General features: G+C 25.0%; 2 protein-coding genes and 1 long non-coding RNA gene across 3 annotated transcripts in view; 2 read left to right on the forward strand and 1 right to left on the reverse strand.

Moving 5' to 3' along the window:
• Adsl (adenylosuccinate lyase) overlaps positions 1–3,099 on the forward strand; it is a 30,622-nt gene extending 27,523 nt beyond the window's left edge. The window contains exon 6 of the mRNA XM_015324776.2: positions 86–3,099. Coding sequence (XP_015180262.2) covers positions 86–349 — 264 coding nt within the window. The 3' untranslated portion in view covers positions 350–3,099. The remainder of the gene's footprint in view (positions 1–85) is intronic.
• On the reverse strand, positions 3,028–9,639 carry LOC107068336 (uncharacterized). The gene is made up of 3 exons (XR_001475992.2): positions 9,481–9,639; positions 5,124–5,277; positions 3,028–4,989 (listed from the first exon to the last, which is right to left on the reverse strand). It is a non-coding gene; the product is annotated as an uncharacterized LOC107068336 (long non-coding RNA).
• Positions 9,640–15,166: 5,527 nt separating this feature from the next.
• LOC107068694 (uncharacterized) lies at positions 15,167–17,308 on the forward strand. The gene is made up of 6 exons (XM_089176870.1): positions 15,167–15,772; positions 15,849–16,141; positions 16,214–16,378; positions 16,459–16,555; positions 16,691–16,868; positions 16,949–17,308. The coding sequence occupies exons 1-6, from the start codon at positions 15,557–15,559 to the stop codon at positions 17,059–17,061; spliced, it is 1,062 nt and encodes a 353-aa protein (XP_089032996.1). The 5' UTR covers positions 15,167–15,556; the 3' UTR covers positions 17,062–17,308.
• Positions 17,309–18,250: the final 942 nt, after the last annotated feature.

The raw sequence follows: 18,250 nt of genomic DNA on the forward strand, positions 1-18,250 counted from the left end.
AAATTTGATTCTTCTTTGTATAAAACATTTTCTTATTTTGTTTTGTTTAAATTATTTATTAAATTAAATTATTGTCTTGCTTCAGGTATGCCATGAAAAAATTCGAGTTTTATCTCAAGAAGCTGGTGCACAAGTAAAACAACACGGTCTTGACAATGATTTGATTGAAAGAATTAAAAAAGATCCATACTTTACTCCGATACTTGGTGCAATCGATGATTTGTTAAATCCTTCGACTTTCGTTGGTAGGGCTCCTGAACAGGTTCACGAATTTATTAAGGAAGAAGTTCAACCAGTTCTCGATAAATACAAGTCACGTATGAACGAATCGGTTGAACTGAATATTTAAAACAAAAAATGTTATTTCTTAAAGTAATATTTTTTGTTTTAGAATACTAAACAATTCATATTAATTTTTACACATTATCATTGAAAATTATATATATATATAATTCGTGTAAAAAATTCCTCACGAATACTTATTTTAGTTTATTATTTTACATAGAAGTGTTCAATCTTATATATTTTTTTAAATATATATATTTTAATATTCAGAAAAAGTTTATTATATTTATAAATATTTATCGTTAAAATTTCCAAATACAAAAAAAAAGAAAACTAATCAATAAATATATTTTTTCCACTGCTACCTATACTAGGTAAATCAATAAAGTTTTATATTGCATTATTTGCATTAAATACAGTGTTGGATCTATTTACATATTACATAATATGTAATATTAATATAAATAATTACAAAAAATCTCGATGAATATTATTGAAAAATTATTAATGGCACGTATTAATTTTGTTGTGTTTGCAAATTGCTAATTAATATATAATGCTTTTATATTTTTATTCAAAATAGATATTTAAAAGATAAATAGTAATTACATTGAATTTTCATTTAATTAAAAATTGGTTTATTTTATTATTCTTTGAGAAATTGCAAAATAAAAAACAATTTCAAACACAGTTTAAATACTTCTAAGGAAAGGAATAAATGTTGAAATAAACGTTCGAAATTTTTTTTTCTTTTGGTTTCTACTTTTTTTTATTTTTTTGCAGAAGGAACAAAAACAATCGTTTGTACAAGAAAAAGATACAGATTTGTTGGAAATGAAAATAAAAATAAAATATTCTTTACAATTTATAAATTACATTAAATGAAATTAAACGGCGTCATAGATCACAGCCACGCATAGGCATATTGACAAAATGAAAATTCTTAAAATCGCTTTTTAACTTGACAAGTTTACAATATTCAATTTTTATTTATAAGTTGATTATTTGATTATTTCCTTTTTTTATTTGACAATCTTCTCGTCAACTTAACAATCGTGATAGCAAAGACACAAAAATGATGAAGTGACGAAGAAAAATGATACATAATAGTTATAGGATAAGTTTCTTTTTTTTTTTTTACATAAATATATTTACATAAATTTGTGAACAAGTAAAGAGAGAAAAAGCGATATGTGTTTTATTATTTTTTTTCCTTTTTTTTTTTTTCAAAGAAATTAATCATAGCAGAGAATATATATACAAGAAAATAAAATAAGAGATAGTGAATAAGTCGAGAAATCTAAAAAGAAAGGCTGAATGTTTTATTAAAAAGAAGAAGAAAAAAAAAGAAAAGAAAAAAGAAAAAGTATTGTATAACAAATTTCTTTTCGCATATATTAAACAAGTATGTATACAAGTTAGTATACAAAGATTTGAGAGTAACATTTGTAGTCATAAAATCAGAAAGAAATAGACAGATACATATCTAATGATAAATGACATGCTATAGTACAATAGTTAAGCTATGACGAAAGGTGATACGAAAAATAGTAAGTTGCATATAAATGATAGAACGTATCATAATCACAGTGCATTAGAAAACAATATTTTGTTTGTTTCGCTTTGATTTTGTACAGAGTGAGTATTCATAGGTGGGAGAAGTAGACTAGAAAGAGAGAAAGGATATCGTAAATAGTAGTAAATATGATTTATCAAATTATACTCGACGAAAATGATCGATTCTTTTTTGTCTGTTTTTATTGTAGTTTTTTTTTCTTTTGGTATATTTTTTAAAGAAAATATTAGATATATTATAAATGTACGTGACAAAACACACAATTTAAGTTTCGTACAGTCATAAATCGTGACAGAGAAGATGAAAGATAGGAAAAAGAATAGAAAAGAGAAGAAAAAAGAAATGTAAAGAGAAAATAAGAATTGATTTTTGAAAATAGAAGAAATTTAAAGTGAAAGGAAAGAAAGTAATGGTTCAAGTATTCAGTTTTTAATTGAAAGAAGAAAAAAGTATTGAAATGTAGATACAGAGTGATAGATTAAAAATGATATTGCACTTTTGTAAATAGATCAGAAAAGATTAGAAAGAGTAGATGAAAAAAGAAACGTAAAAGAAGAGATAGAAAATAAGATGATAGTAACAAGAATAAACGAAAAAGAAAAAATGTAAAGAGAGAGAAAGAGAAAGAGACCAAGAAAAAGAAAAAGGTAGAAGAAGAGAGAATAGAATTTTAAATGAAAATAAAACAAGAAAATAGAAATAACGAGAAGATTTTAACAGAAAGAAGAAAGAAGAGATCAAATTAAAAGATATGCAAGTAAAGTGTGAAAAATAGATTAAGAATATAGATATAGAAAAAAGAACATGAAGAAACATATAGAATGAAATAAAAGTTGTAGATTAAAGAAGAAAATTTTTGTACAAAATAAATTGATAGATTGAAAGATAGAAATATTTACAAATTTTTGAGTATAGTTAGAAAAGAAAATAGATATGAAGGGAAAGAAGAAGTAAGAACAATAGTTTATGAGATGCATAAAAAATTAGAATTAATTTAGAAGATAGAAATAGAAAGATCAAAGATTGAATAAAGGATGGAAATAATATTTCACAAATTATACAGTGCAGAGTTGAGAAAATATTATTTTAAGAAAGTTTTAGAAAGAAATAGGAAGAAATGTATAGATAGGACAGAAAAATAGAAGAAATTAGAGTATTCGTAGAAGTTTTATATTTATAATGTGTGTATTAAGAAAATAGTTTGAAAAAACATAATGTACAGAAAAAGAAAAAAATAAGTAAGACAGTAGAGAAAGAACACAGTATAGAAACGAGATCAGGAATGGACGTGACGATAAAATTAATTAATAGAAAATTTTAAAAGTAAATTAGAAAAAAACAAATAGGATAAATATTAGGTGATTAAATATCAAACGTCCGATTATTTCGAATAATTTTATTCCAAATGATCAAACATTTCATATTTAATGACCTAATATATTCGAAGTGATAGTATTCAGGTACAGTAGTAAAGAAATAAAAGTTTATATAATACAATGAACAAATTAATACATAGAAGTAAAGAATAAACGCATAGAGATCTTCAAATAAAATTTTACATTAAAAAAAAAAAAAACAAATAAAAAATATAGCTAAGAAAGAAATAAGAAGAAAGAAGTTGAGAAAGAAAATGTAAATAGAAAATAGAAAATAATATTGAAATGAAAATTTACATTTGCAAGATTAATTAAGAAATCTTGAATCTGATAATACTGATACGTTGATGGCAACGAAAGATAAAGTAAAAGAAATCAAAGTGGAGATCTTTATAGAAAATAAAATAAGATAAGTAAGTAATTAAGTAAATAGATACATACAGCTTAGTAGAGAGAAAATAAAGAAAAAGTTAAGAGAGAGGCTGCACATGAAACAGAAATTTGAACAAATTTTAGCATAGAAAAGAAAGAATTTAGCGAGAAAGAGAAAGAGAGAGAGAGAGAGAGAATAAGAAAGAAATGAAAAGAATAGAAATATCAAAAGAATAGAAATATCAAAGAATAGAAATAGAATAGAAAAATCAAAATAGAGATAGACATAGTTTAAGAATAGCAAGAGAGCTGAGAATAATTTCATACAAAATTTACAAATGGTGTTTGCAAGACAGGTCAAGAAAAAGAAAAGTAAATGAGATTATAGACAAATAAAAAAAGAAAAGAAAATAGATTGAAGTATAGGTAAAGTATAGGTATAGTAACAGAGTTGAGAATTATTTAGCAAAAGCTTTTGTTTTTTATAAATCATAGTAGATGATCGTTTTTATCAGGGATCAAGTAGTTTCAACGATAAAAGAGAGAAGAATCGATTAAATTACGAAATACACCTGATAATCGATAGACAAGCGAGAAAAGGGCTATCACAGAACGTTAGGTTTGTCGAGAAGGTTTCAACTGTTCCAATCGAGTAAAAACGATTCATCTGGATAGAACAATTTCTTTTTTTTCGGGAACAGTCAGAGTTCAAAATAATGATAAATAAAGCAAAGGAAAAGGAAGATTTTGCCGATTTTAGTATTTCTTGATGAAACCGAGTGACCAGTCAACGAATCAATTTTTTGTTTATTTTGTTTTGTTTCATTGCATCCGAACAATTTAAAATCAATTTAAATTGATACTATTTATATCATTGCATTAATATTCAAAAAAATGATATGATCTAACAAAACGTTTTAAAAATTTTGTAAAAACAATTAAGATTTGATTCGTTGATTGGTACTCGACGAGGAACCTCCCTGGAAGATGTCTTGATCGTGATGAAAATCCTGAAGATAATTTTACGTTCATCATATTCCATTGATACTCGTAAAACGTAATACTTTTCATGATATTTTCAGATTTTGTATGAAGAACGTAACTTGATTTCCAACATCAATACAATAGATGGATCATATTCTTGTTATAATCTGGATTAACTATTTGACGATTAGTTTCCAACCGTCAATTTGATTTATACCAAGTATTTGTTTTTTCATAAGTAATTCGATGATTCGTGTTATTGTATCCGGTGAAAAACAATTGATGTGTATATCTATATACATCAGAAGAGTGGGTGGTAAAAAATTCTGGTTTGATACGAGTAATTTTTTCCATTGTGTTTACCGATACTTCGAATAGGAATTCGACCAAGTAATCCTAAAGAAAAAAAGAAATGATCACATTTAATCAATCAAACAAACAATCAAACTTTCTCGATTAGGATTTACGTAATTGGTAGTTAATAAACAAGAATATGAAATCTATAATAAAAAACAAAAATGTAAACTTACGTCATAACTTCTTGAGATTGCAAGAAAAGCAATGATATTGATGTAATTGACTGTTTGACCAATTAATGATGTTAGGTGTCATCGAAGAGTCATATTCTCCTTGTCCTTAGCCAATACGACGATAGTTGTCATTACCAACACCGACCCAACCAACCTAAAGATGATGACACATTTATTATTAATGTTTTCTCTTCTATTTCTAAATGAATTAATTTATTATAAAAAAAAGAAATGATTTATCATTAAAATATTTTCTTATATTTAATAACGATTATTGCAATCAAGTGATGATAAGTTACATTATGTTTGACCAATCGATTAATTACGTAAACATTACACAATTTGAAGTAATAATTACAAAGTTTCATAAAATATTCTATACATAGATCGATTATCTTGTTGCTTTTCGAAAGTTTTCATAAGATGGAAACACATATTTCCAGTATAGTATATGTTGCGTAATAAAACTATCAACGTAGGCGCAAGTACCAATGATTTTTTTAAATCTTTTCATCTTGAGATTAATTTGGTTTCCTCGCTATTATATCTTTCTCATTTGTTTTTTTTCTTTCTTTCTTTCTTTCATTTCAACGATTTAACCACTCGTCAAATACTCGACGCAATCTCAGAAAGAGAAAGAGAGAGACGTTTGTAAGCAAAAGTTCATCCGGTTTGTGACTTTCACTGCTTCGGGCATTTACTTTGGATGCCATATTCATTTGCGGTTACTTTTCTTCTTCTTGTCTTTCATTCTCTTCTTTATTTCGTTCACCTTTCACGACGATGATTCGTCATCAGAATATTCGTCTTCTTCTTTACCATTTTATTTTCAAAATTACTTATGGTAACTTTCTTCTTTTTTTCTTCTTTCAGATTAATACTAATTAAATAAAATTTATACTATATATATATATATATATATATATATATATATATATATATATATATATATTATTATATTTATATTAACATATATTTATTATTTATTAATATTAATATATATTATATTTATATTAAATAATTAATTTAAATTAATTTAATATTCAATATAAAATAATTTTAATTTATGCACGTTTATTATTTATAATTGACGTTAAAAATAATTGAAATATTTTTCACTTTATTTATATATGTATTATTCATATTTATAATATGATTATATATATATTATACAAATATTGTTATTACATAATCTAATATCATCAAATATTAGAATTTATGTAACGTAATATTGAATATTATATCAAATATGTAACAAAGTTTATGCTAATAGGGAAATTTCTTTTAAAGAAACTAGTAATTCTTATCAAGAAAATCAAGAAATCGGTTAAATTTATTCGTTTTGCTCTAACGAACTCAAAACTTGATTGTAAAATATAAAAAATTTCCTTCTTTCGGCACAACCAATCACCACACCACTGCTGACACTTTCGAACTCTAAGTTTAAAGGAGAAAGTAAACCTATATAATTTTTTTTTCTCCTTCTTATTTCACGTCCTACTTGTATTCGAATTAACGAAATTCTTTTTTCTGCTTTTCTTTATTTTTTTTTCTTTCTTCTTTTTTATAAGTTACATTTAAAAATCAATTTGCAATTACATTCACAAAGCATTTTTAATGTTTTTAAATTACGAATAAAAACTTCAATAAGAAATCCTTACTTTAAAGTATATTTTACAAGCGTTTACTTATAACAACCGTGTTTTTTATAAAATTGACATTTTTATTATCAGTTGTTAACAAAACGATCGTAATTAAGGTAAAAAAATTCGACTAAAAAAAAATAATAGAACTTAATATCATCAGTCACGCTTTCAAGCAAACCTAAAATTAGTATATTATTAACTGGAAAAAGAAAAAATAATACAAATTTAATAATTATACGTTGAATTTTAGATCAGCCACGCAAAGCAAATACAAAATTAGTACGTGTATAAGGAAAAAAAAAAAAGAAAAGTAATGAAGAAAGAAAATAAATAATAATAATTAAGGATAACACAGCAGTAAACTTACTCTACTTTCCGGTATCAGTTATAGGGAAAGTTTTCGAGAGGTATAATATTATTATACTTTGTGAGTTTCCATTTGCATCCTACTTTTACATCCTACTTTTGCTTATAACACGAGAACTATCGTTTCAAAGTGTCGCGGTCAATTAATTCAACATTTTTATATTTTTATCGATTTATTCAAGTGTTCTATCGGAATATAATTAGACTTTTATCATATTTAATTATTTTCTTTTTGTTTTAATTAATTATACTTGCACGATGTAGACTTCATTTTTACAAACCTTTCACTTTCTCGTGTTTCAAGGTGGAAACGCGACTTTTAAATTATACGAACTCGGATAAACTTTAATTCAGAAAAATAAATGATTTTTTTATTGTTTTTCTCAAGTTTATCGAATCAAAGAAATGTTGAAATATCCTATTATCAAATTTATAAATATAAAACACATAACTAAATTGATAATTTAATTAATTACTAATCGAGTTTATTATTTTTAATAGAAATTAATATTTTATGAAACATTGTTCGAGTATAATTTATTTAAATATCATAATTGATTCTATTTGAATTTTGAAATAGAAACAGAACAAGATTTTTATTTTATAATTCAATTAAGAAAATTTTTACGTAACGTAATAAGGTGTCCTAATTTGCATTATCTAAAAAGAATCACATGCATATATCTATGTATCTGCCATAATTGAATTATCGTACACACTTAGACGATAGTGTAACTATATATATACAGTAATCTAATACGTATAGTTCGTGTTTTTTAAACCAACAAACAAATTGAAGATTTTAATAGAAAATTTACATTAAATTAAACTTCGATTATTTTGTAAAAATTAAAAAAAATATATATATATACTTTTCGCTTTTTATCTTGAAAAGTATTAATGTTCATATTTGAAAAAGAAAAAGAACTATTTACGATCTTAAAAAATAAAAATATTCATGCTCCTGTAAACTCGTTCGTAGAATATCATTTTCTATAAATTTTGTCTATGATTTTATATTCTTTTTTTTTTATAGATAGTGCTTATCGATTTATTATGCGGAAACGACAAGGTTGTCCTCGAAGTATACACACGTTTCCGTATAACAAACTCGTTTTCCTTGATTAAACAAAAATGCTAAAAAAAATCACGCACACTTTTTCATCAAAGTTTGAATGATTTTTGTTGTTGTTTGAAATATCGATTAAAATAAACGACATTTCATTAAGTTTGTAATATAAGTCATCGTTAATGTTAAATAAGGAAATTTATACTCGGTGTCAACAGAAAACTAGTTGAAGATGCCTTTATTTATTATTATTATAACTTCCAATTGAAAAACAACCTTCTCTAACGGTTCTGTCAGCTAGTTAATTAATACAGAATGATATCAAATACAATTATTAATGTTTGACAATGAAAAATGAAAAAAAAATGAATTTAATTTCTCAATCATCAAATCAATGAGATAAACTTTTATTTCTTTTATCTCTTTTCTTCACCTCAACGTTTTATCGTTTAGTTTTATCTTAGTTAAGTAATGAACATATATTTACATGCAAACAAGAAGACAATGTATAATTTCAACATACAAGAGATGTTTTTAAAAAAAATATCATTTATCATTCACCTGTCACACGCCCACTAATAGCATAATTGTTACTCATCTGTGGCTCGTATACACGTTCTTCCACATTATATAATACATATATACATAATTATATACAGATCGTATCTTAGCATTAAAGTAGTATTAAAGATTTAAGCGTGTGCACTGATATGAATTTAAAAACAAATATTTGTATACGATAAATCAACTAAACCCATTAAAAAAAAAAAAAGAAATTCTAATCTTTTTCCAAGGTATCGATGATACAAATTAATATAAATAATTAATTATTATTAAATCTATAAAATAAAATTAATATTTAAATATTCAATTTTTAGAAGTATTTGGAAAATATAAATATATCATCATATTAACAATAATTTTTATAAAATAAAATTAATATTCAAATATTTAATTTCGTGAAATTAATTTACAAAAATGGTAATTTACAAAAATGCAAATTATAATTTTCGAAAATATCGTTTACCAAGCATATAGAACAAATTTTTAATTCATTTTTAAATATATATAATAATTAATATAATTTTTTAAACAATTATGTATTTCCATTGATATATAATTCGATACAATTTAATTACTACAATCAGTAGAAACATTTAACAATATAAATTCTTTTTTGTAATATATACAATTCAAATAATTTTCATTTTCAATCTTTCATTCATAAAATTAATATAATATAATAACCAAATTTTTATAATAAAAATTTACTCACCATGAGGTTGGAGAGTGGTGTGGTGTCGTATGATTAGCCAGTAAGGCTCTGAGGAGCTTTTCTTCTTGTCGATGTTCGATCTTCGATCTTCCAGGTAAGTTAAACCAGGTGAATGCAACGTATTGCCTTTATATCACCTCTTAGTCCGAACCCAACTACAATATACAGTCATACATTTACTACCACTTTTTTACTTGCTATCCCCTTCCTCTTTGGTTTCTTCTATTTTCATCTCACTCACTCTTTCACTCTCTCTCTCTCTCATTCTCACTCATTCAGCTTTCAACGAGTTCTGCAGTTTCTTTCAGCCAACCAATCCCACTCCTTTGATTCTTTCTTTCTCTCTCTCTCTTTCTCTCTCTCTCTCTCTCTTTTTAACTATCTTGACCAAACACGATTCGTTACAAACACACACGCAAATAGATAGAGACAGTTCGAATGTCAAAGTGGTCATGCGCGATCCATGATTCTAGCAACTATTTCTATCCCTGTCCTTCTTTTTAAATCTCGTTGTCACTTTTACGTATGTCAAAGAAGGAGAGAAAGAGAGAAGGGGAAATATATATAGGTAAAGAAAGTAGTCAAGATAGTGAGTTTTACATTGGAAAAAGGGAATGTTAATATGTTGTTCCTTCTTACGATCAAGGGTCATGCTCGTGCTCTCTTACCTAAGAGCCGGTTATGTAGCGGTTATTTCGATTAATATCCTACTAGTTGTAAAAGTTGCATTTTATTATTTTTTTTATAATCGTAATATCGCGTTAGGATTTATTTATAATAATTTAAAATTTAAGTAATTTATTTAATTAATTTAATTTTATTTTATTAAATTAAAAATTTATAATATAATTTAAAATATTACATTTCTTTTCTTATACTTTACTTTTTTTTTTTTTTTTTTTTAATCGTTGTTAAATTCAACTAACTCGTTCGAAAAAATGTCGTTTAATATTTTACACATAAATTTTGGTGATTGTTATTTTTGCAATTACACTGTATAATTTTTTTTTATTCTGTTTTTTTTTTATTTTAATTATTTAAAATTATAATGAAATACAATTGATGGAAAATTATCCCAAATAATTTCCGTTACGTTAAAGAATTTCATTTCAAATTTAACCATACGCGATAAGTATGGAATAAATTCATGAAGTCACGTTGCTTATAACCGATAATACACGTTTTCGAAAGTACTTTCGTTCTTCGACGAAGTATATAAATATATATACGTAATTTTACGGAGACTCGAATGGTTTATGTATATTCAAGTAGAATATTAAATATTCAAATTTGCCGATCTAATCAGTAAAATGTTTATTAGCATTTCAATATCCTGTTACTGTTAATTGACACAGTATTTTACAATTACGTAATTCTCGAATTAAAAAAAACTGTAACGATCATTGATCACGAAATATATCTACGATTAGAGTCTTTTTTTTTCTTTCTTTTTTTCAAATATGGTGTTTTAAAAGAGACAGCAAATATGTATTTGAAAAATAGAAATTTAAAATTGGCTTTTGTAAACTGCTGTTAAGCAAATAGGTTAACAGGTAAATTATAATTTCTAATTTTGTACACACTGATTGCTCATTGTGATTCACAGTAGTAATAGCAAAGATTTCGATAAAAAGTTCATAAAAAGGTGTATTTATCTTATTGCTAGATCGTATTATTCGAAGGAAGACGATGTTGTGTTGTTAGTAGGTCACTGACTGACAGTGAGTATTCGATTTTAATGGCATACTTTTCTTCTCTCATCCTTTCATTCCACCTTTCCCTATAGACTTTTTCTAACCGCTTGGTTAAACTATTATACTCGAGAAGATGATTCGATGGATAACAATATTTGAATATAACTACAGGTAATTACTACAATGGACAAATGAACAACAAAATAAAATTGGCAAAATTTATTTTATGATTTATTTCATATAATATCACAATTATTTATATTACAAAGTAAATTATGGAATCTATTTATTTTTCAATATATAAGTGAATTTAATTTAATATTATAATTAGAAGCATATATATATATATATATATATATATATATATATTCTATTATTTTGTTATATTTTATAATAATAATATAATCAGAGAGTAATATTAATTTACATGAACATAAAAATTGACAAAATTTATTTTATGATTTATTTCATAACATTCATATCACAATTATTTATATTACAAATTATTATTTATATTAATTATATTTATAATAATTAATTAAAAATACCAATTATTTTTTATATTGTTATTTATATTACAATTTTGGAATGAATTTATTTTTCAATATATAAGTGAATTTAATTTAATATTATAATTAGAAGCATATATATATGCTATTATTTTGTTATATTTTATAATAATAATATAATGAGTAATATTAATTTACATGATTAGGAATAAAAACTTGATGCAATTGTATAGTAAATAAATATAAAAAAAAACTATGTGAAATCACTAGAAATAATACAATCTATCAATTGATAAGTAGACCAGGAAATTATAACTTTAAGGTAAGAATTTATTATTTTTAGTCTACACTAGAAGAAAGATATATTATATTGAGATTATTGGAAAGTTCGTAACGATTGAAATGGTTTTCTTTTCTTTTCTTTTCTTTTCTTTTTTCTTTCCCTGTCCTCCTCGCCTCGCTTCGCTTCATTTCCAGGAAAATAGTTCCATTTCATAAGAGACGCGATCTACTGTAAAACCATTTGAACTCTTTTCAAAACGATCATCATAATTCAAACGATCATCTTTTCTTCGTGACTACGTGGAAAGCGACCACGCCTCTTTGTTATTCAAAACGAAAGTTTTATTTTTTTTTTTAACGAAACAAGTAATACACCGGTTGAGGAAGTATTTCGAACAGTTCACCTCGATGAATATCTCGATTACGTTTGGTGATAGAACAAAAATATGTCAAATTAAAATTTACTTGATTTAGAGAGTAATTATTTATTTATTTATTTTTTTAAATTATTTTTTTATATAAAAAAATAAAATAAAAATACCACAACGCAACTCGTACGCATATTAAAACATTTTATCAAAATATAATAAATACAAAAATATATTATTCCATTAAAAAAAAAAGAACTAACTATTAAATATAGGATTATGCCAATCTTGAAATTCAATTTTGTATAACAAATTTGTTTTTTTCACCGATAACAGCATATTCACCACATACGAGTGAGTATACTTCATATACTTTCACATACACACATATGCACTAAAAAATATTTTAATTTTTATATTTATATTTAATAAACAATAATTTACAATTGTTTGAGGAGAATATCGTATCGGGAATCGTTCTTATCGATCTCTCGCGTCGATTTGGATCAACGATCACAACAAAGTCCGACTTTCACTTTAACTTGAGTGGCGACAAGTACGCTTTCGCGTGTCTCGAAACACTTCCACCTCGTTCTCCTTGGATCCATGCTTCTCTCCTTTGTCTTTTATATCAACTTTTTGAATTAAAATAGACGGATAAGTTCTTGTATCAAACATTGAGATAAATTTATACCTCTTTGATTTTTTAGTTTAGATAGTTGTACTCGTACAAGAAAACAAGGAAATAGATGTTCCGTTAAAATTACGTTCGTTGTTATTTCAACTTCTTTTACTTTAACGATCTGATTGTGAGAAAGGAAAAAAAGCTTGTACATACTTTCCTTCGAAAATTATTACCTTCGAACGTAGAAAGTTATTTGTACGAAACGGTATATTTAATTTTTTTTTATTTTCAGATCTTACCAAAGTGTTTCTTCAGAAATGATAATTCGTATGTATGGTGGAGAAAAAAATAATTGATTGGATAGAAAAATCCTTTAATTATTCTCTTTAATTTCGTTCAATTTGTTTGATGTATATACTACTTATTGTGATCATACATATTTCATAAAGATAATAGTATATCACCGTAAGTTTTTTTTTAACAGTTAGTTAGCAAGGTATACAATAATAGAATGTCAGCAATTGCCATTATGTTCTACGTGATCTCTTGATCTAAACTCTTAACACAAGGGGAGTCCTTGAAATTCCAGTCAGACGAAGAAGAAAATTGTACGATGGAAGAAATTATTGTTCGTGATCATCAAAGAATGTACAATGAAAGAAGAAGTTCAGGTTCTAAACCGGTAAAGTTGACATCTAAGAAGACTAGTTCTGTAATGGATCATTTGCAAATATCAGAGTTATTGTTGAAGGTTAAGTGCATGAAAGAATTTAACATATAAAAAAGGAATCTAATTTTTTATTCATACCGATGATAATTATAAAACGTGTTACAGAAGTTTAGATGTTCAAAAAGATCAGATTTATGTTTATAAAATCATAGAAACCTTCAAATATTTCGATAAAACTAATTAATGCATAAGAATGCATGTAAAACTTCTCCATTTTTGTTTTTTTCTTGAATCTTATTGCTTGCATAGTCTATGATCCTGACGAATTCCTATAATTGTGTAAATTAAAAACAAAAAATGGGATGTCCTGTCTTATTAGGCTCTCACCTTGTTAATTCTATTTAATTTTTTGATCTCATATACTTACATTTACTGTAAAAATATAACAGCAAGTAATAAAGATAGATATATCTCGGTAAATAGGTCGAGGAAGTTTAAGACACGCTCTTGATCGAAGAAACCTTATCAGTGCTTCTAGTGATAACCTTATTCTTGATTTTGAAGGGTCTCAATGAGTAGGATTTGTAATTGGTAACATAATCCTATTCGTTGGTGCCATCATTTTTTAGATTGACGTATAAGTCTGACCAAATCATAATTGTTTCATCACGAAGAATTAAAATTATTAAATTAAAACAAAGTAGATTTAGTTTTTTTTTAAATTGATTTATCACGAAGGGATAATTTTACGAAGACATTTTGAAACGAGTTTGCTTAGAAGTAATGAATCAAGGTCTTTTTATTTACAAATCTTTTTTTTATCATTTTTTAACAAATATTAAATTTAATATTTTAATAAATGTAAAAAATATAGTTTAATTTTGTAAAACAATACGATATATTACATTGTTTTATAAAATGGTTCCTTCAAAATAATGAAAAACATTCGATAGTTTTTTATTTATACGTAAGGATTACTTTTTTAGTAAAGTTGAATTCAAATTTGTTCAAAATTTGTAAGAAAAGAATTCATTATAGCGAATATTAAAAATTTATGTATATTTGTTTATTATTTTAAAAGTAGTACGCGCGTCTGTTTAAAATGTACATAGTTCGTGAGCACATAACATTGCCATAATGTTAATAAAAACAAGTGCTCGTTTGACTTTGAAAGTTATATCGTTTAGTATTCTTCTGGTTTCCGGAGTGTAAACATCGAAAAATTTGTCTTACGAACGATCAAGTTTAATTAATTTTTACTTTTTAATTATTTAAATTTATTTAAATAATTTATAGACACTACAGAGAGCATAATTAATATTAAACAATAATAAATCTATTTAAATATTACTTTAAATATTTAATAAATAAATATTATATAAAATATTTATAATATTAATTTAAATATTAACTCACAATATACATTGCAATTTTTATAAATAATTTCAATTAAAAATAAATACGGGTTTCGATACGAGTTTTATCGATAATAATTTATTAGTTCTTATTTTCTACAACAGATGGCACTAGTCATGCATTCCACCATATGTATTAATTTCCTGAGGTTATTTGTGTTAGGTCAGGAGTGTCAGGTGTACGTTTTTATCATCAAAAAGATTATTTCACTTGCACGGTGTATTATTCAAGTTCCTAAAATTTAACTCACTCATCTGTTTGATATAAATAATTATACAATTTATTGAAACATTTGTTTGTTTTAACGTATGATCAATCAATCGCATTTATTATTTGTCATTTCTTAAATTCATTTTACATAGTTATATATCTATTACTATTTTGTGTGTGATATTAAAATAATTAATTAGGTATGCATGAACAAAATTACGTGTATTAATAAAATTTAATTCAAATCAATAAGAGTAATATTGACAATAAAAAGTATTCGCTGACTAAAATAGATTTTAAAGATGACCCAATACGTGGAAGCAAGTTCTGCAATGAAATGGCATTCTTTAATGGATATAACTAATTTTTTACCATATCCATTAAATATGTGGAACAAAATTGTTATAACTGAAGATCTTACTGAAAATAATAATAGGATAAGAAATGTTAATACTTTCTTAGGATATTTTATTTTAATTTGGGCAATTATTTATCTTGCATATAAGAAATGTTTAAATGTAAGTTGTGACATCAATTTTATGTATTATATCTTATCTATTATTATTGATATAGTAATAATCTGTTTTATTATAGTCATTGCTTCGTCGTATGTGTATTCCATTGACACAAAGGTATAGAATAATTGAAGCAGCATGGAATTGTGGATTTTGCTTCTGCAGCATTTGGTACATTATGCATATGCCTACCAAGAATTTAAATTTCTCTCTTAATGGATGGAATATAACGCATCAAGAATTGGCTATTATTTTATATAAAAGTTTCTTCTTTCATCGTGCCGGTGTTGCTATTATATGTCACAATGCTTGGGTTCATGGTTTAACAAATCTATTATTTGCATCTTACGTCTTAAATATGCTTTATGAAAAGTAACTAAATTCTTATACATTTCTAGAATTGTTTGGTGTTAAAAAACATATACTACATGATTTTTCTTTTAGGCAATATAAGGTAGAAAATGCCTTTCTATTTTATAGAGCTGTTGACATAATATTAATAGATATTTGCAGGATTTTGATATGTAGTAGTCAAGTTATCGGTGAAGTTGGAAAATTATTTGCTAAATGGACTGCTACCTTATTATTCTCAATTCACTGTCTTAATTGGTTAGTACGAAAAGAATATGTATACATATTCTTAATGAGAATGATTACCTGAACGAATTTATAAATACTTTATGAATCAGGGTCTATTTATACATATTTTTTATACCTAAAATGATGTGGCCAGAAAAAGTGGATCTCGCTTTGTTGATATGGTTTCTTGCGGAATGTTCTAATTCGGTAAAGATTCTTACAACGATTAAGAATTAAGTGTAAATTAAATTTCTAATACATTTTAACGGTTCATATAAGTATATTACATTTTTATTATATTTTTTTAAATGATATATTTATAAGAATTTTGTAATAATTTAGGTATGGTTAAAATTATGCGAATGTGCTAAAGCAACTCATTGGCTAGAAATTTGCCTTTTTCCACCACCATCTAAAGAAGCAATTGAACTTGCTAATATACAAAAAAGGCATCAAAAATCTATGAAGAAATCGGTTAATGTTAAATCAAAGAAAAATGATCTTGCGAAAGCATTATTATGTAAGTTTATTTGAAGTTTAATTATGTAATAATTATTGCAATATTCAAGAATTTTATCTGTATATAATTTGTATAAAAAGGTGCAATGGTGATAAAGAAGAAGATTCATAGGATTCGAAGTGAAAAAGATACGAAATTTCAACAAAATAATTTAAAACCTACGTATCCGACGAAAAATTTACGAGAATCATAAAGAAAATAAATTTAAATAATTATAATATATATATATAACATGTTTTGTCATGTAACATTAATTTCTTTTTCAGATGTACATTTCTTCAAATTTCACTTTCTTTTCTTTTATAAGGATATTCGATAATATCTTTATAAATTGATAAAAATAAAAATGACTGTATTTGCAATTGTATAAATATGAATATTTACAGAAAAGATTATATTAACAGATGTTAAATAAAGAGAATAATATATGTTAAAATGAATTTACAATACCACGATTTTTATTTTGTCTTTTTTACAAAAATCAAGTTTATTCGACAATTTTATTGATATATACCTGTTATGTAGAAAGTTTCATTATATGTTCATAATTAAACGGAGCATCTAGCCAATTGCTCTTACTATGGCATTATATTATTTAAAAGTAAATTAAGCAGTTTGCTAGATGCTCCAATAATGTTACAAATAATCATGAGGCTTGGTTTTTATCCGGGGTAGGTATTTAAAAATACTATTTTATAACGTTGTCTCGTTAATTATGAATTGAATTGAAAATATTTAATTAGTTATATCAATAAATACTATTTGCAGGAATAACATGAATTTGTTTGTCAAACATTTAGGTGAATTCTTGTCGACGGTGACACTTTTATCTGATTGTAAATCAAAATTTCAAGAATATTTTTCTTTTTTTTATCTGTCTGACAACATGCTTTTTAAATGCTACTTAAAAATGACCATTATTTTCGTGCAATTCTATTCGTTCGATGCAGATTATATAAATCTGAGCTTTCTTTTTTGTCGCAACAAGACTTTATTATATTATAATGGATGATAAATAATGATATTTATGTAAAAGTATTTTTTTATTAGACACAAAGAACTGTGGAATATTATGGGGGCTTGAAAATAAACTTGTATTTACTTGTAATAGTGAACAATTGATGTATATATGTATATAATGAGCAGGTTACGTTACAGCGCATCTGATAGAACTATTTGCATTAATCTCTTTTTTTCGTAGCTATTTCAAAACATGAACAGTGATAATCCTTTAGTTCGCAGTATACAGAAGTTCGTGTAAACGTAAAATGACTTCCTTCAACGTAATTATAATTATATTCGATATATAGATTAGATTCATATCACTTGAGCTTACGCATCGAAGAGAAAGTTACTTATTCTCATTTTTTATATTATTTTCC

Source organism: Polistes dominula, unplaced genomic scaffold (assembly GCF_049000335.1).
Source record: "Polistes dominula isolate Pdom_NZ unplaced genomic scaffold, Pdom_raw_medaka contig_12, whole genome shotgun sequence".
Taxonomy (NCBI): Eukaryota; Metazoa; Arthropoda; class Insecta; order Hymenoptera; family Vespidae; genus Polistes; species Polistes dominula.